Raw genomic sequence first — 24,286 nt, forward strand, 5'->3', positions numbered from 1 at the left:
AAATGGGAGCACTGTGTCAGTGGAGAAATGAAACCAAACTGCCAAACAGTGGATAAAACCAACAAACTGTCAAACCAAACTGTCAACTAGTTATTTTTTTTTAATCTTTTATGGCAAATTGCCTTATGGTCAATTAACTTTGCAGAATAATATTTGTGGCAAAGAGGTCTACGGCACAGATGCTTACTGTGAAAATACCAGGCAAGGTACAACACAGTCAATTCCATGGTCACATACTCACATTTGCATGATAACATCTCTTTTTGCTTAGAATATCTCCATACAACATATGTCTTTTCATGAAGGATGCCTCTAGTCCAGACTTCTCTCCTGAGCTTCAGACCCATACAGCCAGTTGTCTACTGGACCCTTTTACCAGCATGTTCCACAAGCACTTCAAATGCAGTAAATTCAATTCTTCCTTCTGAACCTCACCCTCATCCTTTGTCCTCTGTTCATCCAACATGTACTTATGCATCTACTCTGTTTTAGGCATTCGTGAATGGCATCATCATCTAATCAGTCTCTTAAGCCAAACACCTAGATGTCATTCCAGGCATGTCCTTCTTTCTTATCCTACACATCCAAAGATCCAAAGGTCAGTTTTGTCTTCTCAGCGTTTCTTGAATCTACTTCATCCACCTATACCCATTCACTTCTTACCCAGACTGTTACCAGGGCCAAATGTAGTCTTCCTATGTCCAGTCGTATCTTTCTCCAGTCTATGCTACTGACACAGTGGTCTTTCAAAAACACAAATTTGGTCGTGTTGTTGTCCCATTTAAAATCTTGCAGTGACTCTCACGTGCCCTTAGGATATAGTCCCAACTCTTGACCTTTGCCACAGAAATGCCTGTACAATTCTCCCGGTCCAGAGCTGACCTCTGTCCAACATTGCTTGCAGTTTCCTCCTGGTGCCTTGCCCTGCATGTCTCACCTTACCTCACCTTTTACTTGGCCACCTCTTTTTACTCATCTTACAGATTTCAGCTGAGAAGTCATCCCTTCCAAGGCTTATTCCCTGAGCCCCCAAGATTGGGTGCCTCTTATCTATGCTCATGCAGCACTCTGGGCTAACCTCAGTCACAGCAATTATTAGAATGAATTACAATTATCCTTTTACTTTTTGGTGTCTCTCATTAGAGTACAAATTATTTGAGGGATTTTGTTTTTGAAATCCCACCAACCACTACCTCCACATCTAGCTCAATGCCTGACACATAGTTGGTGCTCAATAAATGCTGAATAAATAAAAGAAAAGCTTACACTTGCTCTTTCTCTACACAGAACATATATGGATTCTCTAGAGACCCAAATGAGATCATTGTGACTTTCTTGGCCCGGGGTGGAGGGGGAAGGGGCCCTGCATGAGAATGAGGAAAGCAAATTGCATGGAGGAGGGAGAAGGACATAGAATTACCTGGCTGTCTTTCTATCTTAGGCCCATCTAGTCTCAACATAACTCTCTTCCTATCATAAGGGGAAAGGAAGTATGAAAGACAAAAATAAATACAGTGATGTCTATCTAATTCAGTCTAGAAACCCCAGAATCTGCAGAGTGGGTCAGGGTGGCCTTCTTTCTGAAGGTATTCCCTGTAGACATGAAGTTCAGCAACACAGGTACACGTGCTCACACACCGGATGGCATATGTATACCTAGCACATCTGCACACCCTTTCTATGCCAACTAGATAAGCTAGCAAGCCACTAATGGGGCTGTGAAAAGTACTAATTCTGGGCTGAGACTTGGAATTGACAGGGCTGGGAGGTACAACTCTCCTTTTTGGTGGAGAGACTCATGGCTTTTGGGTACCAGGTGACTCTCGGTCTGGCATGCAGGGTGACAGCCTTTTAATGGAGTTCAACCAAGGGGACCAAGGCCTTTTGCCATGTCAGAGCACCAAGTCTCCTGGACTATCCAAGGTCTGGGCCATCTCTGCTTTAAGGTCTGTTTGGTGTAGGCTATTAGAGCCCTAGATGTGGGGTCGGCCTGTGGCCCTGCTTTTTTTTTTTTTTTTTAAACAACTTCATTTTAGCTGCCTGTCCCTACCTGGGTTTTATATGAATATCTTCACTTTTTTCCTGCACCCATGCCATCCACTTTGGCCCACCTGCCTGCTCCACTCCAATATTTCAGGCAGGCAGCATTGCCATTTCTACAAGAAGCAGCTCTCCATTGTTCAGGGCAGGTTCCCTGATATAGTTGGAATGGAGGTTGGCCATGGGCCTGTCACAGGCCTCTCAAGGGCTTCCTGGGCTCACCTGTCTGGATGGCATTCAGGGTTGCATTCTTCTCCCATTGGAAAAGATAATTTGCCTGAGCACTGAACTTCTTTCTGTGCATTGCCTTAGCCACTTCCACCATTTCTGTCTGCTGAGCGGGGACCTCTGGTTGGACCGCATAACCTGGGAAGGGAGAGGCTGAGTAACCAAAGGGAAGTAAGGAGTCCCTAAAACTAAAAGAAGGGGCCAGGTCAAAGAGTAACCCAATCCCCTCTTATTGGGACAGGTGTAAGACAGTGATGAGAATGGGGAAAAGTCCACAAAAGACTCTGAATAGCCAAAGTAATGTTGAAAAAGAAAACCAAAGCTGGAGGCATCACAATCCCGGACTTTAGCCTCTACTACAAAGCTGTAATCATCAAGACAGTATGGTATTGGCACAGACACATAGACTAATGGAATAGAATAGAGAACCCAGAATTGGACCCACAAATATATGGCCAACTAATCTTTGATAAAGCAGGGAAGCATATGCAATGGAAAAAGCCTCTTTAGCAAATGGTGCTGGGAGAACTGGACGGCAATATGCAGAAGAATGAAACTAGACCACTTTCTTACACCATATACAAAGATAAATTCAAAATGGATGAAAGACCTAAATGTGAGACAGGAAACTATCAAAATCCTAGAAGAGAAAACAGGCAACAACCTCTTTGACCTCAGCCACAGCAACTTCTTACTTGACATGTTTCTGAAGGCAAGGGAAATAAAAGCAAAAATGAACTATTGGGACCTCATCAAGATAAAAAGATTCTTCAAAAAAAATTTTAAGTTCACTTATTTTTGAGAGAGAGAGAGAGAGAGAGAGAGAGAGAGCAGGGGAGGGGCAGAGAGAGAGGGGGGGTGACAGAATTTGAAGCAGGCTCCAGGTTCTGTGCTGTCAGCACAGAACCTGATGCAGGGCTCAAACTCATGAACTGTGAGATGACGACCTGAGCCGAAGTCAGATGCTTAACTGACTGAGCCACCCAGGAGCTCCAAAGATAAAAAGCTTCTTCACAACAAAGGAAACAATCAACAAAACTAAAAGGCAACCAATGGAATGGAAGAAGATATTTGCAAATGACATATCAGATAAAGGATTAGTGTCCAAAATCTATTAAGAACTTAACGAACCCAACACCTGGAAAACAAATAATCCAGTGAAGAAATGGGCAGAAGACATGAAAAGACACTTTTCCAAGGAAGACATCTGAATGGCTGACAGACACATGAAAAGATGTTCAATGTCACTCATCATCAGGGAAATACAAATCAAAACCACATTGAGATACCATCTCACACTGGTCAGAGTAGCTAAAATTAACAATTCAGGGAATAATAGATGCTGGAGAGGACGTGGAGAAAGGGGAACCCTTTTGCATTGTTGGTGGGAATGCAAACTGATGCAGCCGCTCTGGAAAACAGTGTGGAGGTTCCTCAAAAAATTAAAAATACAATTACCCTAAGACCCAGCAATTGCACTACTAGGAATTTATCCAAAAGATACAGGAGTGCTGATTCATAGGGGCACATGTACCCCATGTACCCCAATGTTTATAGCAGCGCTTTCAACAAATTATGGAAAGCCAAATTATGGAAAGAGCCCAAATGTCCATCAACTGATGAATGGATAAAGAAGATGTGGTTTGCATCGGGCTCTGTGCTGACAGCTCAGAGCCTGGAGCCTGCTTCACAGTCTGGGTCTCCCTCTCTCTCTGCCCCTCCCCCACTCATGCTGCCTCTGTCTCTCAAAAATAAACATTAAAAAATTAAAAAAAAAAAGAAGATGTGGTTTATATATACAATGGAATACTACTTGGCAATGAGAAAGAATGAAATCCTGCCCTTTGCAACAACTTGGATGGAACTGGAGGGTATTATGCTAAAAAATAAGTCAGTCAGAGAAAGACAGATATCCTATGTTTTCACTCATATGTGGAACTTGAAGAGCTTAACAGAAGACCATGGGGGAAGGGAAAGAAAAAAATAGTTACAAACAGAGAGGGAGGCAAACCAAAAGAGACTCTAAAATACAGAGAACAAACTAAGGGTTGATGGGGTGGGGGGTTAGGGGGCAGGGAAAATGGGTGATGGGCATTGAGGAGGGCACTTGCTGGGATGAGCACTGGGTGTTGTATATAAGTGATGAACCACGGGAATCTACTCCCTAAGCCAAGAGTGCACTGTGTACACTGTATGTTAACTAATTTGACAATAAATTATATATATAATGGGGAATGGGGAAAAGTGCAGGCACAATTACGGCTAACTCCTTTCTTCCCCTTCTTCTTGCCCAGCTGGTGTCCAGGCTGAGCTGTGTGTGCGGTACTGTCAGTGGCATCCACCTGCTCCTTGTCCTCTCCTTCCTCTTCCTTCTCCTTTGCAGATGTGTCCAGGTGGACCTGGGCTGAAGGGCCTGAAAGGGAGTGCTTTTGAAGGATCTCAGACTCAGAGATCTGGGTAGACCTCCCTGTCTGTGAGACCTCACTGGAGGAATACTCAGAGAGGTCTTCCTTCAGAGTATTAGAGGAAGGTACAGTGATACGGCCTTGTGATGAGGTATGAAAAGAAAGGTGTTTCTCTGGGACCTTAAACATGTGAGTCTCCAATAGGGTCTCAGGGATAGGGGTTTCCAAAGGGATCTCAGAGACAGAGTATCCTGAAGAGGTCTCAGGGATGGAAGGCTCCAAAAGGGTTTCAGAGGTGTGGATCTCTAAAGGGGCCTGGGAAGCAGATGGTGTCATATGAGATTCAGAGGTGTGGGGCTTTAAGGGGGTCTCAGGGATGTAAGTTGCCAAAGGGGTTTCAGAGGTGGGGGTCTCTAAAAGGGCCTGGGAAGCAGATGGTGTCCTATGAGATTCAGAGATGTGGGGCTCTAAAGGGATCTCAGAGGTGTGGGGCTCTAACGGGGTCTCAGGGATGGAAGTCTCAAAGGATGTTTCAGGGCCAGGGGGCTCCTGTGAGTCCTTGGCAGAGGGGTCCTTTGAAGAGGGGTGTTCCTCTGCATCCATGGCGGTTTGAGGCTCTTCTGTGACCTCGTCTGCTTCCATCTAGTGGTAGAATAAGGTACAGGCTTCATTAGGTTGGGACTGGAGGTTGGAGGGTCTGCAAGTCAGAGTTCACGGGGGGATTATGGAATTAGGATAAAGTTTTCTGTGCACCTGAGATGTAAAGGGGAAGCAAGAGGAACTTTGGGTCAGGTTATGGTGCCAAGAGGTTCACCTGTGTGCCTAGATGCCATGTGGCATGTAGCTATGGGTTGTGAGGGAGCTTAAAGATAGAAAGGCTGAAGCAGTCAGAATCCCATCAGTAGATGGTAGCAGAGGACCATGCCCCAGGAAGAGCCTGAACATAGCAGCTTGGCTAGTCCAAGAGCAGGGGCCTGAGCCTTAGGACCAGGATGTTCAGGCAGTGGAGTTCTAGAGACTGGGATACTACCAAGCCAAGGTGGGGGTTTGCTCTTAAGAGTGCAGGACAATGCCATGATGCATTAGGCAGGGCCCTGACTGCAGCCTGTTTTGTCTAGGGATCATAATCAAGCCTCCCTTGATGTCATTCATGTCCAAGGCTTCAATTACTTCCGGCTGGTATGCTGATGATTTCTAAATCCATAATTCCAGCTCAGACCTCTTTAAATCCCTGTACTTCACACTCAAACCCAATTGCTTGCTGGACATTGCTAAATGGATGTCCCACAGGGCATCAAAACTGACTCTGGAAATTATTTTAGTCTTATCCTTTCCTCTCAGCCCTCATCTTCAAATAGGCACCAAGAACTGTGTTTCCTGTCTTCTAAATACTGTATTCCCAAAATCCATTCTCTCCTTTCTTTCCCCTCCAATTCTGTTCAAGTTCTCATAGTTTTCTACCTGGATTATGTAATAACTTTGCCCCTCTGCGACTTTCCCCAGCACATCAATCTACTCAGCCATTCTTTCATTGATTTATGTAACTTATACTTAAATTTTTTTTAACTTTTTTTTTTTTTTTTTTTTTTTTTTTTGAGACACAGAGCATGAGCAGGGGAGGAACAGAGAGAGGGAGACACAGAATCCAAAGCAGGCTCCAGGCTCTGAGCTGTCAGCACCAAGCCCGACACGGGGCTCAAACCCACGAACCGTGAGGTCATGACCTGAGCTGGAGTTGGAAGATTAACTGACTGAGCCACCCAGGTGCCCCTGTAAACTTATACTTTTTAAAGAGCCCAATCTTACACTTTCACCCAGGCACTGTGCTAAGTAAGCACTGGACTCTGAAAGAATCTGGGAAGGTGGACCAGGTTAACCCAATGACAATACAGATGAGTTGATGTTGTGCTGGGGTAAGCTCAGGATGCTGTGGGGAGTGAGGTGTGACTAATTTATCTTGGAGGGATGTCTAAAAGAAGTCAGCCCTCCTTAATGACCCACTGGAGATCGTTCTAAAATGCAAGCCTAACAATGCTGTTCCTTTGCTTGAAAACACTCAGTCGTCTCAGCTTAAAGATTAACTCCAAATTTCTGGACCTGACATTCAAGGCCTGTCATTACTTGCAACACTGCCTAACTTTTCCAGCCTTAACTTTCTGTGCTCCCTACTTTCCCCCTCATGCTCCAGATGGATTCATTACTTGTATTCATTAGTCTTTCCAAAGGGGAAGCTTGGGACAAGAAGTAGTGAGAGAGGTAGGTTAGGAAGATGAGGGTGGAGAATCAGTCGGTGGGAGGAGAGGAAAGAGAAAAAGAAGGGGGAAGACGGAACTGGGTGGAGAAACGTGGTGGACGGGGAGGGTAAGGATGAAAAGTAGAGAATGGGAGAGGGTTGGACCAAGGTGGGAAGGGACAGAATATGTTAGGAAGGGAACGAGATGAGGACTTGGAGGAAGAGCCATTGGAGAAACTACATACCTCTGGGCCTGTCTTGGCTGTTACAAGTCCTTAGGTCAGGATCTCGTCTTAAGCTGGGAAGGGGAAATGTTAGCGAGGGATGGAAGGCTCTTGGATGAGACCTGGCTGTACTTGCTATGTAATGAGAGGCCTTGCCTTCAAGTCTACGACTTGGCGAGGGGACTTGGACACCTGCAGAAATTCGCAAAGGAGCTCTGGCCAGATCTGGGGAGGGGGACTTGGGGAGGGACGAGGGGTTCCGGGGCCGTTGAGGGAGGAGCTTGACTGAAACCTCTGGAACCCGGGCCAGGAGAGGAGGGATCCGTCACCAGAGCAATCGGAACGCCCGGTAGTCTCCGTGGCAACAACAGTCCGGTCTCCAGAGGAGGCTGCATTGGACCAAAGGGGACGAGTTTAGGGGGCTCACTTCTCTTAAAGGGGTTTGTTGGATCTCTGTGAGAGTGTTTGGGTAGTCTGCGGACATCTGTGGGGACGTCCGTAGGTGTCTGGGTTTGTGAGGGTCTCTGTAAGGTTCCTATGAGATGTGTGTGGCTCCATCAGTGGGGACTGTGAGGATCCGAGGTGGGCTTCGGGGCTCCCAGGATGGGGTGAGAAAGGCAGGGTTCAGGCAGCTGGGGCTGGGGCGGGAGTCTGTCCTCGGAGGCCCGCAGACTCAAGTTGGAGACCAATAGAATAGGGCATGGGGTGGGCTTTACTGATAAGGACCAATCGAATTGAGGAGGGGCGGAGTGTCGTACTACGTCAGGCTGAGGCCGCCGCCGCGGGGCCTGGTTATCGCCGGTCCAGCGCAGCCCGGAGTCGCCCAGGCCTGAACTCCTACCCAGGTCCCGGGCCTGGCCTCAGCCGGCCCGACCCCAGCCCCGGGCCCACAAGGACACCGAAAGCCACCCCCCGGGGGTGGGGAGCGGAGCCGTGGGTCAGCTCTGCGCGCGCCCCGCGCTGGCCGGTCCGGCCCCGCCCCCGCCCCGGGCCATGGCCCAGCCCCTGTCCCGGCCCCTCGTCCTATCCCCATCCAGCCCTTGGCCCCCAGCCCCGCCCTCGCCCCGCTTCCCAAATCGGTCCCAGCCCCGGCCTGAGTCCCAGCGAATGCCCAGATCCAGGTCCCGACCCAGGCCCCCGCTCCAGTCCCAGTCCCAGTGCCTTTCCTGGCCCCTAACCCCGCCTATCCCCGTGTTCCACCTTCTGTCACAAATCCCAGCCCATTCCCTGTCCCGACCCCATTCCCAGTGTTTGCTTAAGCCCCAGGCCCAAACCCTACCCTTGCTCCAGTCCCCATCACAGCCCCTCCTTCCATCCCTTTCCCTGCCCTTGTTCAAACCCCAGTGCCTAGCGCAGCCCAATCCATTATCTCAGCCTTTGCCCTCGTCTCTGTGTTTACCCAAGTCTCTCCCACTACCCACCCCTCTCTCTCATACCGTGCCCCTCTCCCAGCCTCGACTCAGGTCTGGGCTCCAGCTGCCGCCCGCCTTATTGCTGCTGTTGCTGTTCTCTGTCTTTGGCCCAGGGGCTGGTGAGTGCAGAAGCAGGAAGCACCGAGGCAGGGATGGGGTTCTGGCAGGGAGGGATGGACTGGAGGGATTCAGGAGAGGTGGGACCTGGGCAGCTAGATCACTGGGGAAGAGGTGGGGAGAAATAGGGAGGAGAGAGGTCTTACACAACTGAGAGGAATTGGGAGGCTCAGAAGAGAGCAAATTGTGGGCTTGAGGCTCAGCAGGTGCCTAATAGTCCCCAAGACAGAGACTCCAAGGTTTTCTTTGCTGGTGTCCACTCTGACCCCACATTGACTCTTGCTTTTCCGAGGAAGAAAACTTGGAAACTTCTCCTGCAAGGGAAGTTTGATGGGGGAGACATGATCCTCCTACACCAGAGAGCCTTTAGTCCAGTGTGGGAAGATGTGGCCTAAACTTTGAGATATTGGGCATGCATTAAAACAGGGTTAAGAAAACAGTTTTGAGAACAACGTGCAGCAAACAGATGGACATGGGTTAGTCACCATCATAACGGGATTTGTTTTTGGTAATGAGCCTTGTTCCAGATAAACTTGACTTGCTTAGGAATAATTCCTGACACTTTTAGAGTAGTTTTGAAATACAGATGGGGCCATTTTACAGATGGGGAAACTGAGGCTCAGTTGGGGGGCAGTTTTCCCAAGGTCATACAAGCTTGTAAATGGTGGCACTGGGGCTAGAAAAAAGTTTCCTAATTCCTGTCCCATACTAGTGGTTTTTTTCACTGCAACATATGCCTAATAGGAAAATTGACCCAGTTGGGAGAAGACTCAAAGCACAACCTGTCCTCTCCCCTGTCTTTCCAAAAGGAGGCTTAATCCACAAATTCTTCCTCATTTGCCGGTTGTCAACCTACAGCCACCATTCAGGGAGGAAGTGATTCAGAGAGAGAGAGGTCCAACTTCTTAATGGGTAGAATGTGATAGGAGGAGGGGGTCGTGGCTGTAGGAGATATGCCATAAAGTTGGCCCTATCATAAGGAGATGACTGTGGTCTTCATGGCCTCAACCCCTGCCACCTCTGGTGGGTGGCACTGTAGATAGGATGGAGATGTGCCTAAGGGAGTCTTTGGCAATAACACCCGAGCAGCTGAGGGTCGGAGCTGGGTTTCGGTGAGCCCTGGGGGCCTAGTTCAGTGTACAAGCTTGAGGAGATCAATACATGCCAACGGTTGTGCCCCTGCAGAGATGTCCAAACTCTATGTGTATGTGCACTGGCATCTGGGCACTTAAGCATCTGTGTGTGTACCTTAGGGGTCCCTGGGAATGCTGGTCATGTCCGTGTACGTACATGCTTGTCTGTTGGTATGTTCTGTGGGGTGCATGTGAGCCCGTGTGTCCTCTGAGCGCCTATGTTATTACGTGAGGGGAAGAATACATGTTCCTCTTCAGGAGGAACATGCTTCTTGTATAGATGGATTACTGAAGTGTCACCTTCCAAATGGATTTCTTATTTGGAGGCAGTGTTTGGCAGTGTTTGGTCAGCCCTAGCCTGACTCTTTGGAGGAAGGAGCTCTAGAGGGGCTCAATGTTGATTACTGCTGCTGGCAGATTAGACACTCAGAGGAGGTAGCAGCCACACCAGTTTTTCAGTTCGGGCCAGGGAGAATCCATACTGTTGAGCCCAATTCATAGCTTCCATCCCTGCCACCATGACTTCTTTGTTCATGAGCCACAGAACTGTATAAAGCTAAAAGGTGTGGGTTAAAACACGATTGTCCAGAAGTGGGTTCAGGTGCTTTGGGGAGACTTGTAATGAAGTTGGAAAAGAGCACTGAATAGGCCCTACTTCGGGCAGAGTTGCCCTTAATGCTGTTAATAATCACTGCCTTGGTGGCCTGCCTGCAGGGGTGCTCTGTGACTAGTGGTGGTGATAGGTTTCACCAGAGGAGAGGCTGGCAGTGTCACAGGACCATCGTAGCACATCATAGCACATAGCATAGTCTTGATAAATGCTTATTATTGGCTTCAATCTCATTTCAGGAATGGAAGGTACCTCCTGGGTCTCCTGGTCCTACCCCAATCCTTGGATCTTTTCCTCCGCTGACTGTAGTTGCATAGCCCAGGTGTGCCTGCCCATTCCAGGAAGTGGCCTTTTGTTCTACCTAGTGCTATCACTAGCAGGGCCCGCCTCTGCCTGTATGCATGTGTGTCTGTATGTCTGTCTGTGTATGTGCATGTATGTTTCAGATGGTGGTAGAGAGTCACTCTAGCTTCATGTGGAGGTAGTGGAGCATCCAGGACAGCTTCATCTGAGCTTGACCAGGGCTTTACTCATGTTTCCTCTGGGCCACAGCTCTGTTGTGAAATGCCAAACCAGAGCTTGTGGTGATTGGGGCTGTGGATGCTCTCTCAAGCGTCTCCCCTCAGACCTTCTGGGTTCCTCCCACCATGTCAGGTTGCTGGACTTTTCCCACTCGCCCATTCCATGATCTCTATAGCCCCTGGCCACTTTTGGGGTGGCTTAACTAGTTCCCCGGTTCTCCTGGCCATGCCATGTTTCTTTGAATCACAAGGATTTTTGTATTTGTTTATCCACTGTTTCCCAAAACTCATTAGCTACTTTTCACCACCAGTTCTCTGAGAGTCCGCATTGGGGGCCTGGCCAACATTTCTTCCTAGCAGTAGCAATGGCCCATCCGTGACCCATCTCTGGTACCCGCTTTGGAGGAAGAGAGGCCCTCCCTCAACCCCAGCAGAGGGCGCTCCAGAGCTCTGCTTGCTTGTAACCATAGTATCCAAGCTTTTTAGCTCTTGGCTTTCTGCCTCCCTGTTAATCAGTGCTCAGCTTGCAAGGTGGCAGGTCTTCCTCGCTGACAGTTGAGACCAATCATGTGGTCTGAACTGGACTGACTAGTCCTTTGGTGTAACTGGCCTTTGAAGATGAGGATAGGCCAGTCTAGGGCCAGTGGCCTCTACATATTTAGGGCAGCTCTGGGTAGGGTGACCTTGAAGTTCACCGGTGTCCTCCTTACCTGTGCTCCCTCCTTCTGCAGACTGTCTTTCCCAGGTAGCTCTTTCTCTGTTGTATCATATACCTCATTTTTGGAGTTATAGCTCCCATTTCTGGAAGGGAGATTGTCAGACGGGGTAAGCCTTGCGGGTATTTCCTATTTGGCTGAAAACTCTCGTCCAGGGTCTCCCCTCCAGCCCCTGCTCTGTCCTGAAGCTGCTTGAGTTCCGAGCCTTCTCATCTGTCTTGGGGGCATCCTTCTGTGCTTTTCTGGGGCTGGTCTTAAATCTCTAGAGCAGTCAGATTCTCCAGAATTTTGCCTGCCATTTGGGACACCCTTCTATGCAGCTGAGCTACAGGTTATTTTCACAATTCTAGCAGTCATAGTGCCTGTGTGTTTGCCTGGCTAGCTGCTGCCGCTAGACTTTTTTGCTCACCTTGGCTGTGCTCTGAACAACCATGATCAGGTATCTTGTAGCTTGGCACTTCAGTTAGAGATGACCAGTACCCCCCAGCCCCAAGTGTGAATATTTCCAAGTGGTTTGAGATTCCACTGAGTCATGAACTGACTGCCTCACTGGGTCTTCCTCTGGGGAAACGCCCTCTGGTTGTTCATTCTGAATCCTAGAGGGCCTGATGACTCCCTTCTCTCCTGGGAGTTCTCATGGTGTCTGCCAGCTCCTGTTCTTGCCTCTGCCACCCAAGCTGGTCCTTTGCATCCTCACCACATTTCCACCCTACCCTCCCTCCTGCCCTGAGCCAGTATACAGACAGCTTTTGTGAGGCTTCTGAGGGTTTTCACTGCTCTTGGGACCACAGGGGAACAGAAAGGGGAAGAAAATAAACAAGGAAAGTTAGACAGTTCCTTGCTGACTTTGAAGCTCCACAGGTGGAGTTTAGCCTGCTCAGTGGCCCAAGAGCCCATGCCAACACACACACACACGCGCGCGCGCGCGCGCACTCACACACACACACACACACACACACACAAGTGTGCCATTCACACATGTGTGTTATTAGGCTTGCTAAGAGGAGAACAATGGCTCCTAAGTGAGGGGTCATATAAAGGGTCCTGGTTTGGGATGTAGATGGATGTAGGTTTGAAATCTCAGTTTGGTCTAGGCTTGAGCCTCAGTTTCCTTATCTGTAAAAACAGGTCATTTTCCCCAAGGCATTGTAAGGATTAAAGCAGATGATGGCTAGGGTAGCATGAGACCCAGCTCCTGGCTCAGAAGAGAATATTTGTTGAGTTTGTGCTATCGGTGAGGAAGATTGGTGTGCCTGTTGCTTAGCAGAAATGCCCTGAGTCCTACGCTGCTCCTTTTTCTCTTGCATGCTCCCCAGGAGGCCTCTTCCTGACTGACTACTCCACCTGCTCACCCCGCAAGCTGAGTCCCTTCCGCTCCTTTGCCAGCACCGAGCTCTTCCACTTCCACGTTCCCGAGGACACGTTCCTGGCTGTTTGGAACCTCATCATCTTCAAGGAGCAGGGGGGAACTTTTGGGGACCACTGTCCAGACCAAAGTGTGACTGTGTGAGTGTCCAAGTGTTAACATCGTGACCCCACCTCCAACCCCAGACCACTCTCCAAACTAAAGTGTGACTTTATGAGTATCTAAACTGACCTCCTGACCCTGATCCCTGACCCTTGTCCGGATTGAAGTATGACTGAGTGAGGGACAAGACCTTTGTCTCCTGACTACTTCCTGAGTACTGTTTGACTGTGTGAGAGTCTGAGCTGACCTTTTACTCTTTATGTCCTGACTCCTGACCTGGAACCACTTTGTTGTATGTATCAGTGTAGGGAATTCACTTGTGTTATTGGCGATGAGTTGACAGTTCTTCTTTTCCCCATTTCCTGTCTCCCACCCCATTGCCTATTGTCTTCCTCTCCTCATTCTGGTCCCCCAGGTATTTCCGGTCCGGGGCACCCCCTGTCATCAATCCCCTGCACACACACTTCCCGGGGGACACAGCTGTGCCTGGGGTTTTCTCACTGACCCTCAGCTGGACACTGCCCAACCGCACCTCAGGCATCTTTAACGTCAGCAGCCCCTTACCTGGGGACTGGTTCTTGGCTGCCCACCTTCCCCAGGCCCACGGCCACATCTCTGTCAAGGTGGGTTAACGCTGCCCAGGAAAGGAGGGGCCAAAGATGCTTCTCCATGTCTGCTGAATTCCCCCCACAGGCTACTTGACATGCTAATCTTGTGCCAGGGTGGGTAACAGCATAAGGGTGGCTAGGGTGGGGCATAGCTAGAGGGCAGAAGTTTACCTGGTGGGCCAGATGTCTTGATCTGTAGGAGGCAATTTGGGAGCCTTAGGAGGATATAGTGGGTCCCAGGTTAGCTGAAGGGAGAGTCCAGAGTCTGGAATCAGTCAGATTCCTGGCACTGTGGAGTAGTGTCCCTATTAGAAGGTGCAAGGGTTATTCAAGGTGATCACAGAAGCTGCTGCAGAAGCCCAGGACTGGTCTGGTTCTACATCTTGATTGGTGGTAGCTATGCAGACTCTCATAGGCTTCAGCTCAGTCTTTGGTCCATCTAGGAGAATGCATTCCTCTTCTCTCATAATTTCAGCCCCCTATACCCTCTGGAAGACCATAGGAGAACACTTGGGGTCACGGAAGCCCTTTCCTGTTAAAAGGATGCTTTGGGAAGCTGGTGCCCATCCTGGCTGTTGTTTCCCTTTTCTCTAAATATCAGCACTGATTTCATAGAACGGAGATTTTTAAAGTCTAAAATGTAGGTTCAAAGGTCAGGACGCTTCTTCCTTCTGGTTTGGAGGGGAAAGAAATGCCACAAAGATTTCCTGCCACCTCCAGGTGCTGGGCAGGCCAGGTTTCCTCCTAGTAATAGGATCTATAGGTTTCTTATTCTTATCCATTGGCAGGAAGGGAGGGTATGATGAGCTGGCCATTGGCAGAGTGGGATGGTTATGTGTGTGGGGCCAGTGGTAAGGGTGAAGGACTGAGCACGAACGGAGCAAGAATTTAAAGAACAGGGTGCTGAAGAACATGAAATGTAGTGGGACTTGGCCATTGAGAATTGAAAGGGGCAGAAATTTCCAATTAGGTGAAGCTTTGACTCAGATATATCTCTCCAGGCTGAGTTCCTTGAGGGTTGTGGCTCTGTGATTGTATCAGGCTTGCCTTTCCTCCTTCTGCTATAGCTTGGTGTTCAGAGAAGGTCTTGTGAGGCTTTTGAATGAGTTGAGAATTGTACAGGGACAAGTGCACCGGCACTGCTGTTATCAGAGATGGGAACTAGGTCTGAGGTAGCTTCCTGAGGCCTCAGTGATAGGTCTGTTTTTCCTGAGAGTGATGTGCTAGAGAATTTCCTGTCAAGGCCTGGGAGTCCTCTGGATGACAGCATGTTAGTAACTCACCTGGAAATGCCTCTGGGTTCTGGGTGGATCTTGACTCTCTTCAGAACCAAGGGTTATTCTATTCTGAGGAATGTCTTAGGTCTTTGGCCAAATCCCAAAGAGCCCATTCCTGATCATAACTTTGATCCTTGACTCTCTTTGTGAGAACTGACAGGGAGAATTCTTCTGAAGCCCTGTTCTAGTTATCCAAAAACCTTTCTGGATGGGCAGGAGGAACCTGGGGCCTAGGCCTGGACTGGGATTATAGGAGCTAACACCTGGTTAGGAGAGGTCAGAACTAGCCTTGACATAGCCATTTGCATCTAGATATAGGAAGTAGAGTCTGGGGATTTGGAACTGCAGGCTGGAGGGTTAGCCAGCAGAACTTCTGGGATGTGGCAACATTAGAGACAAGAGGGCACGGTTATACCTTACCCAATGAATGGCAGCAGACCTGGATACCATGAGAGATGTAGGTCTTTAGACAAGGACTCTTCTAGAGGCTTCGGGGTGGGGATGGGCAAGGATCATCCTTTTGGTTCCCCTAAGAATTAGATTATCTTTTGGAATCTTACATGGGCCTTTAAGGATTCTTAAGTTCTCTGGGTAATTCCGTAAATTCAATCCTGTGGATGAATTGTCCAGAGCATTCCTCCAGGGCTCCATCTTCTTGACTTGCTTTCTCCTTATACCATTGTCCTGACTTCCTGTGAGGCTTCGCCTCGGGTGAGGTCTGAAGAGTCCCAACCATAAGAAGGCAACACTGTTTCTAGGGCCCTCCTCAGCTTTGGACCTATAGTCCTTGAGCACCTGCTTTGTCTCTGACCTTGGATTGGGTGTGAGGGACACAGATAAATAAGATGTATATTCGTGAGATACAGGAGATGTTTTAAGAGGACAAAGGAGAGATGGCTAACTCGGCTTGGTAGTATGGTGGAGGCAGTTTTAGGAAATAGGAAGTGAGGCCGGATGTCGAGAAAGTAAGGAAAGGCATTCCAGGTGGTGGGGGTAGCATGGGCTAAAGCACAGAAGGGAGAACTGAAGTGGTTCAGTGTGGAGTGGTTGTTGGAGTGGGTGAGAGAGCTGGAGGGGTGAGCAGAGCAGATGGTGAAGGACCTAGAAGCTTGAACTTTATCCTGAGAGTGATTGGGATCCTTAAGAGCTGGTAAAAGGGAAGTGAGTTATCTGGCCCTGGCCATTCTCCTGAGCTCTGTGGAGAGCTTCTGTGAGCTCCTGTGTCCATGCCATTCACTGCTGTATTCCTAGCACCCAGCACAGAGCCTGGCACGTAGTGAGGGCATGGCATATTTTTATTGTTCTTCTGCCATCTTCTCAAATTCATAGTGTCCAAAACTGATCTCACTTCTTTCCTTTTCCCCCTTTTCCTATCAACCTCTTCTGTCTTGACTCATGCCCTCCATCACCTTGTTTTCCCTGTCTCGGAGCATGTGCTCGTTCTGTGGTGCCCAGCCTGCACTGAGGGACCGGCCTTTGGATTGTAGATAACGTCTGGCACCCACATGGCTCATTAGGGGAAAGTTTTCCAAATGTCTGGAGCAGAGTTCTCCTCAAATGCTTCCTCTTTCCAGCTCCAAGATTTGAAAGTAAATGAAAGCAGGTAAAATAATGAAAACAAGGATAGGAAAACAAAGAAACAGACTAGAGAAGAAAGGATTCGGCTGAATCCACCAACTAAGACCAAGCGAAGCTCTGTGTCTCAACTTGAAGAGATTAAAATCTACTAACAGTGCTCATTCTGCTCTTCCTCCTCCTTCTAAATTATTATATTTGTGTTTCAAATAGGTAATATATGCACCTGGTACAACATTCGAAAGGTACAAAAGGCATACAGTGAAAAGTAAGTCTTCCTTTCATCTCCTTCCGGTCCCCACTTCCCCTCTCCAGAGTTAAGTAGTAACTAGCTGTTAACTAGTTCCTTATATTACTCTTTCCTAACTGAAACACTTTTTCCTTTTGGCCATTGTGACTTTACAGAACTGTCCTTATTTTCCTCCTGTCCACCTCTTCCTCCTTCTCTGTGTCCTTTCTTGGTGTCTCCTCTGCCTGGTGCATATTGTGGGGCCCCAGTGCTAGGTCCTGAGACAGTTCCTTTTTTATTTCTCCATTCTCTTGTTAGGTGTCCCCAGAAGAATAGTTTTAAATACCACCTATAGGTTATGCCTTCCAAGTGTATTCCATGAGTCCTCATTTCTTTGAACTTCAGACTTTGTATTTAACTGCTTACTTGGTATCTCTGATTGGATGTCCAAGAAATGTCTCAAACTTAGCATGTACAAATCAAAACAAAGCCAAAAGTAAAAATCTCTTTGATTCCCATTTTACTTCTTCTAGGCTAAGCCTCTTCTCTCTCTTTTCTTCTCCATAAATTGGCACTGCTATTCACCATTTGTTCAAGCTCCAAATTTTGGTGTCATACTTGATTCTTCTTTTCCCTTTAACTCTCTATAGCTAGTCCATAAAGAAAAAGTCTTGTTGACTCTACTTCTAAAGCATGCTCTGGAGGCATCCACTTCTCTCTTTCCACTCTGAGCATACCTTCCCTGAGCTTTGTCCTGGACCACTGCAGTAACCTCCCAGGCCTCTCCCTGCTTCCACTCTTGCCCCCTGCAGTCTGTCCAGCACTCTTCCATGTTGATTGGTGCTGACCGAATGTGGGCCAGGGATTGTGCTGGGTACTGGGATATCCCTACAGAGAAGGGCAAGTGTCTTTGGGCATCTTAGTCTGTAAGCCCTATCCAGAGTCTAGCTACCCTGCTCAGGCATTCCTTAGGAAACTCAGCCCAGCCATACTAGGACATCTAGAGTTCAGTTGAAGGCTTTTCTTCCCAGCTTCTTTCAGACTGGTTCACACTCTACTTCTCACTTTGGCCCTCCTGGTTTCTCAAGTGTCCTTGCTTTGGCCCTGTTCCTTACATGACTGCTGATGTTGGCTCAGTTTGGACTGTCTCACCTGGCTCATGCCTTGGCAGCTCCTGAAGACCTGGCTTCTGGTGCCCTTTCTCTTGCCCTATCATAGGGCGAAGGCTGCTGTACCTCTGCACCTTCCCTGCTCTCCACCGATTGAGTGCTTCCTTCCACAATAAAGGAGGAGTGTTAGATGTGCCTATTATACGGTTTAAGGAAGGAATGCATTTTAACCATTGAGGTCATGTCCACTAATCCTTCAGTTAAGCCAACAGCAAGAAAGATGTGGAGGAAAGTATCTCTTCCCCTGCATTGTCCATCTTGCAAGGAAATGAGCCACCTCCCAAGTGTGAGCCTCCACCCTTGGGGCTTGCTTACTGCAAAGTTATTGTGGTGGTAATTCCTGCCCTAGGAAGTGGGGTTGATGAGATGCCTTGCGTTAGTATTTCTGGGCCTTAGGGTTTGACACCAAAGATGAGGGATCTGCTTTGGATATCAGAGATGGAGGTCTCTGAGCAACTAGGTAGGTTGAAGAGCTCTATGAAAGGATCCTCTTTTTTAGCACCTAGTATTTGCCAGGTGGTGTGCTAGGCATTGAGGATGCAGTGCTGCAAAAGGCACAGAAGAATTCCAGGCGAAGTAGTGAGATCTTCTGGCCTGGCATCCGTCAAGGCCTTCTTCCAGCCTTGTGGAGTTTTGCTGGAAGTCAGTGCCTTGGCTGGCTTATTCCATGGTATGGAACTCGGTGGGATGTCAGAGCCTGCAACGTTTGTCTGAATGAGGTTTAGAGGTTTGTGTTGGTCAGAATAACCACATAAATAAACAGTAGCCTCCAGTTTAGTGGGCCCACATAAGGCCGTTTGTCCAGAATAACAGAGAAGCCTAATCAGGAACCCCATCCTCTGAATTGCTAGGATTGGTGGGCTTAGGTAGCTGCAGATGTTGCAGAAGAGGAACCAGAACAAAGGGACTGTGCCCACTGAAGAGTGAGGAGGCTGTGTGTGCTAGGTGGTGTGAACTGAGTCGACAAGGGTCAGGGATTTCACCCAGAAGAGCAGCTTAGATGTGACTGTTGTCCAGCAACGGAAGAAACCCAGCCTGATTCAGAAGAAGCAGATGAATCTGTGGGTCTCCTGAGGCAGAGCAGTGGGAGGGGAGACAGAAAACAGGCTTTGGCTTCATAAACATCAGAGCTGCCCCCAGCTGTGTTGATTGATTGATTGGTTCATATATTCAGCAGACATTCATCTGTGAGGTACGCACTTTATATTACGTTCCATATCTGGGGGAGCAAAAATAAAATAAGACAAGGTTCCTGTTTTCAAGTTGTTTATGGTCTGGAGGTTGCCTAGGAGGTAGAGTGGCCCTTCCCTGGAGGTGTTAAAGCAGAGGCTGGACAAGCTCTTGGGAGGGCAGGTGGGGGATAAAAGAAATTAAAGATTCAGATTAGTAGGCTCCGGTGGGTTTGGACTGGAGGCCTCAAGGAGCTTTGTAACCCCAAAAGAGAGCCGGTGTTCTAAGTTTTTGAGGGCTTGGAGGGGAAATGGGGTAGTTTGAAATTGCATCAAGGGATGGTCCAGGACTGCTCAGGAGGAGGAGTTAGAGTGGAGGAGGAGCAGGCCTGATTGTCGGGAAGGACTGGGTTTGAGTCCCCAAACAGCCAAGGCTGAGGATCACAGCAGATCCTAGAGACCTAGGAAAGACAGAGGTGCAGACAAGGCAGGAGGGACCTAGGGCCTAGAGAGACCTCAATCCTAGCCCTGGGGGCAAGAGGCCGGAGGAGCTTTGTCCCCGACCCCTCAGCAGATTTTGTTTGCCTTGCTTTAGTATCACCCTTGCTGTCTCTACCCTCCCACCACCCCTGCTTTTGTCTCAGGGTCTCCAGGATGAGTGTCAGTACCTCCTTCAGCCGCAGCTGATTGTCCGGCGTTTGCTGGATGTTGCTGTGCTGGTGCCTGGCCGTCCCTCAGAGCAAACCCTCTCCCCGCACAATCGCTCAGCCCTGTACAAGTAAGTCAGATACTCCCCCAAACCTGATCCTTTCCCTCTTCCTTTCCCTCTTCCTTCCCTGGCCTCAAACAGGCAATAGCGTTCTTTTGGCTTCTTTTCACCCTCTGGCCAACCTGGGCTGCTGGGCCACCCAAAGCCCTGAGGGTGGGTTGGACCCCTGCCTCCCTCTCTCTCAGCATGGACAGGAGGACCTGAAAAGGCCTCCTGTTATCCCCTGTCCCTTTCTGCTAACTTCTTCCTAGCGTTTTCTTCATTCTGGTGTCCTTCTCACCCTCTCACCTGTCCTTTCTTACCCCCAACCTCCCCTCTGTCCAGGGTCTTTGTGCCCAGCTTTACTTACAGGGTTTCAGCACAGCTGGTATGTGTGGGGAGCCGCGGGGCATTGTTCTGCCCCCTGACACTGCGCCTACGTCCCAAGGCCCCACCCCTGCACAACTCAAGCTCTGTATCCTGTGGAGGTGCCTCGATGTGCCAGCTGGAGCTGGCACTCCCCCCCTGGGGGCACTGGGTCTACGTGCGTGTGGAGATACCATCCCGGGGTCCTGGCAGGACCATCCGCTTCCAGCTGTGTGTGCGGTTGCAAGGTCAGAAGCCCCACATCTGCCTCTGCCACTGCCACTCAGCCTGTGCTGATGTCTGTGGCTGGGAAGAGGCAGCGTGGTGGCTGTGTTCGTTGACCCTCTGCCATGTCCCTGTAGTCTGCTCAACTCCACCCAGGCTCCTTTACACTCTCAAAAGCCCTACCAACTTGGAGCTTCGATTTGTTGGAAGGCCTTCAGGTCATTATTTTGCACCGGATTTGGGGCTAACTAAGGGACCTCAATACTCTCCTTGGCTTAGTCACTTTTTCAGTTTCCTAGGGTAGGCAGGGGCATCAAAAACCACCACCCTTGCCAAAGCCCATGCCAAACACTGAGAGGGCCCATCATCTGTTTCAACAGTGTCTTCACTGCCCTTAGGGAGGGACAGATGACTTGGACTCCCTCCACATGACATTACATTAGCTGTGACCACTAGGAACCCCCTGGGCCCGATCCTGTGACCCTGCATGCCCCATATTCCCGAGGGGCATTTGATTCTAGTTCTTGTCTCTCCCTACCCTTTGCTAATTCCTGTCTGGCTCAGATCTGGTTTGTGGTGGGGCTGCAGGGCTTGTGAGGGCAGCAGGCCCCAGCACTGATTTCCTCTGCCCACAGAGTGCCCGCAGCCCAGCCTGTCCCGTGTCCTGGTCCCTGGAGCTGCCATGAACATGCCCCAGTCACTGGGCAACCAACCACTGCCCCCAGAGCCACCATCCCTGGGGGCCTCTCCTGAGGGGCCTGGGGCCACATCTCCACCAGAGCACTGCTGGCCAGTGCGCCCAACGCTGCGTAATGAACTGGATACCTTCTCTGTCCACTTCTACATCTTCTTTGGCCCCAGCGTGGCCCTCCCCCCTGAGCGCCCGGCAGTGTTTGCCCTGAGGCTGCTGCCAGTACTGGACAGTGGGGGCGTCCTCAGCCTGGAGCTCCAGCTTAATGTGGTACTCTTGGTGGAAAGCAGCGGGGGTGATGGGGGGAGGGGGGAGGTTGTCCTGGAGGGGAACTTCAAGGAGAAGGTGTCAGGGGTGTGGGGACTCTTAACTCCTTCTGGAAGCACATCTGGGTTCCTTTTGACCAACTTTATGATTAGCGACCATGTCTCAGCCCAATTCTGGTCAAAAAACATTCCCCTGAGTATTGACTTTACTACGGATGGGCTAGGTCAGCCAGGGCAACTCAGAGTGGGCTAAACTTATCCCAGTTTTATAGGCTAACCTTCCGCTTCCTAAGGGTCTCTATGGCAGGTGTTCACTTTTCTTGCAAATCTCCTGTGATGGGGAGTTCATTACCTCTTAAGGCCATGCAGTCCATATTTAGCTCTGATTGCTAAAGGCAGTCTTCACATTCCATGAAAATCTGCCTCCGTGGATTTCTACCCACCAATCTTTGTTTTGCCCCTGAAGCTATAGCCAGTAAATCTATCCTTGTCCTTTTTATTTTTTTTTAAATTAATAGACTTGGTTTTTCAGAGAAGTTTTAAGCTTATAGAAAAATTGAGCGGAAAGTAGAGAGTTCCTATATCCCCCCTCTTTTCCTGCACAGTTTCCTCTATTATTTACACCTTGTATCGGTGTGGTACAGTTGTTATATGCTATCTTATTTTAACAGTCCTTCATATGCCCCTCAATCTCCCCTAAGCTGAACAATCTCAGCATCTTAGACATCTCCCATCCTCTGCTGTCTCCTCTGGTCATGGTGTCTCTGAGATCAGTGATCCAAGGGGGTCTGACCAGGGTGGCAGGTGGTGTTTGTGCAGCCTGAGATCCAGTTCCCTCTTTCAGCTTCCACATCACACTGGGGAATCACCTGGGGCCGCGGTGAACTAACATCTTGAGGTCTTTTCCTTTTTCCTTTTTATTTTCTTCAAAACAGTTGTAGACACTTACTTTTTTATTATAAAAATAATAGGATCACATGTAAAAGTTTTGGAAAGTCGAAGACATAAAATTGTGTGTCCTCTCAGTCATTTTTCGTATTAACTTCTGTGTCTATCTACTTGCAACCAAGGGGCATACGCATTTTCATGCTCTGAGCCTGCCTGGCTCGTGTGAACTGCTGCCCATTCCTGTCTCATATTTTTGCAGTGAACTTTGTAACTTGAATGGAAGAATTCATGTCCATCTTTGAGCCATTGCCTAATACTAGTTTGGGCCTTGGGTCTTCCCTGCTTTATGTAATTCACACACTCGAAGAGCCAGGCTTCATTATTTTCAGCATTAAATAAGACTGGGCTGAGGGCAGAGTCCTGTATCAGGACCTTAGTGACTGTCTTAGACTGGCATTGATCCAATAATTTATGTACTGTTTCCCCAGCCAGGCTTTTAACTCTATTATTCCCCTGCTCCGGGGGCAGGCACCATTTTCCTATCAGCCAACCTGAGACCTGATCTGTGGCTAGATGTGGTCTTTTATGGCACATGGCTCAGAACTTTTTGTCCTTCTGCTGGTCAGGACAGAGCACATTCTTCAACCTGAAGACATTCCTTATTTTCATACTTAAATTTGGACTCTTACTGCCTTTGGGCAGTGACAGTGAGGTCTTGATTTGACCTTGAAACTGTAGCACCCATTTCAGAGACCAGCACCACGCATACTTGTTCTTCCTCAGTGTCTTGAGAGTAGGAGGCCAGTGCCCCCACCCCCCATGGCTCCTCCCTGGCCCTTTCTGCATTCATCCGCTTATATTACACCCATCTATATGCCATGACATTTGTTACCCACTGCAAACAGTCCATTATATTTATTCTGAAAGATGTTGGCTCATCTTCTATGCTTTTTCCCTCCAAGTATTTTGATTTTTTTCCCCTTGGAATCAAGAACTGAACATTTGGATCACAGAACTGCATACCTAGAGGACATTTTTCCTTTGGCTTCCCACTAGAATGATTTCTATGGAATACTCTGGCATATTACCCTGGCTTGCATTGAAGGAAGTTATAAGCAAGTTGTATGAAATTCACCCTTGTGGTTGAGGACAGGATGCATGACAGAACACAGTGCTTCTTTGATTAGAATTTTCCTGAGAACCACCCCTTTGGATGCTGTACTTTTGAGACTCTGATTAAATTTTATCTTATGGACTCATAAGATAAAATCTGGTAACTCATTATGTTTCCTTTTTTGCTTTGGTTGCTTGGAAGTCAGCATCAAATATATGGCTCACAGCTAGAGACAGACTTTATTTTCTTATCTTGATCTTTAAATTTCCCTCATGCATTTACTTCATCCTATTATATGCATTTAATAAGCTACCTCAAATCCTTCTTGAATGAGGTGAGCTTATGGCATCCTGTTACTTTTATTGTTGTAGACGCTCCTTATGTTTAGTCCTGTGGATATCTGGTTTCTTTAAATCCCAGACAGGTTGCTACATTAACCCCTCAGGCATTCTGTTACTGATATTTAGTACCTAGGATCACTTCACCTGAGGAAGAATACATTTCTTTACACGCCTCCTGCCTTCAGACCCAGGTGAAGATAAGAAGGTGACTGAAAACCTTACAGTTACCTTTGTTCACAACTAGTTTCTACATCCAGCAACAGTCCCCCTCCTATTCCCTCCAGCAAGCTAGACAGGACTGAAACAGGATGTTCTCCCTTGCCTAGACAGAGTTTAAACAATTCTGCTCAAAGACAACATTCAGAATTGGGCCTTTCCTTCTCATTAGTTTTTGAAAGATCTCTGCTGTGGAAGATCTGGTGTTCTCCAGTTTTTCTGTTCTAAGAATGGAGACGAGAGAGGGAGAAGGAGAGAAAAAGACGGGGAGAAGGAGAAAGGCAGGCTTTGATGTAG

At 48.5% G+C, this 24,286-nt stretch overlaps 2 protein-coding genes across 5 annotated transcripts in view; one reads left to right on the forward strand and one right to left on the reverse strand.

The window, feature by feature from the left end:
- FAM221B (family with sequence similarity 221 member B) overlaps positions 1-7,241 on the reverse strand; it is a 13,511-nt gene extending 6,270 nt beyond the window's left edge. The window contains exons 1-3 of the mRNA XM_049626239.1: positions 7,152-7,241; positions 4,529-5,315; positions 2,263-2,406 (exon numbers count right to left, since the gene is read on the reverse strand). Of these exons, the coding sequence (XP_049482196.1) occupies positions 2,263-2,406; positions 4,529-5,315 (931 nt within the window). The 5' untranslated portion in view covers positions 7,152-7,241. The remainder of the gene's footprint in view (positions 1-2,262; positions 2,407-4,528; positions 5,316-7,151) is intronic.
- Positions 7,242-7,887: 646 nt separating this feature from the next.
- The window catches only part of TMEM8B (transmembrane protein 8B), a 34,782-nt gene continuing 18,383 nt past the window's right edge, over positions 7,888-24,286 (forward strand). For 3 of the 4 annotated variants that reach the window (XM_049626224.1, XM_049626216.1, XM_049626207.1), the window contains exons 1-6: positions 8,081-8,661; positions 12,956-13,145; positions 13,523-13,730; positions 19,779-19,912; positions 20,228-20,496; positions 21,109-21,434. In XM_049626224.1, coding sequence (XP_049482181.1) covers positions 8,124-8,661; positions 12,956-13,145; positions 13,523-13,730; positions 19,779-19,912; positions 20,228-20,496; positions 21,109-21,434 — 1,665 coding nt within the window. In that variant the 5' untranslated portion in view covers positions 8,081-8,123. The other variant, XM_049626229.1, reaches the window with a different exon arrangement.

This window comes from Panthera uncia, chromosome D4 (assembly GCF_023721935.1).
Source record: "Panthera uncia isolate 11264 chromosome D4, Puncia_PCG_1.0, whole genome shotgun sequence".
In the NCBI taxonomy this organism is placed as follows: Eukaryota; Metazoa; Chordata; class Mammalia; order Carnivora; family Felidae; genus Panthera; species Panthera uncia.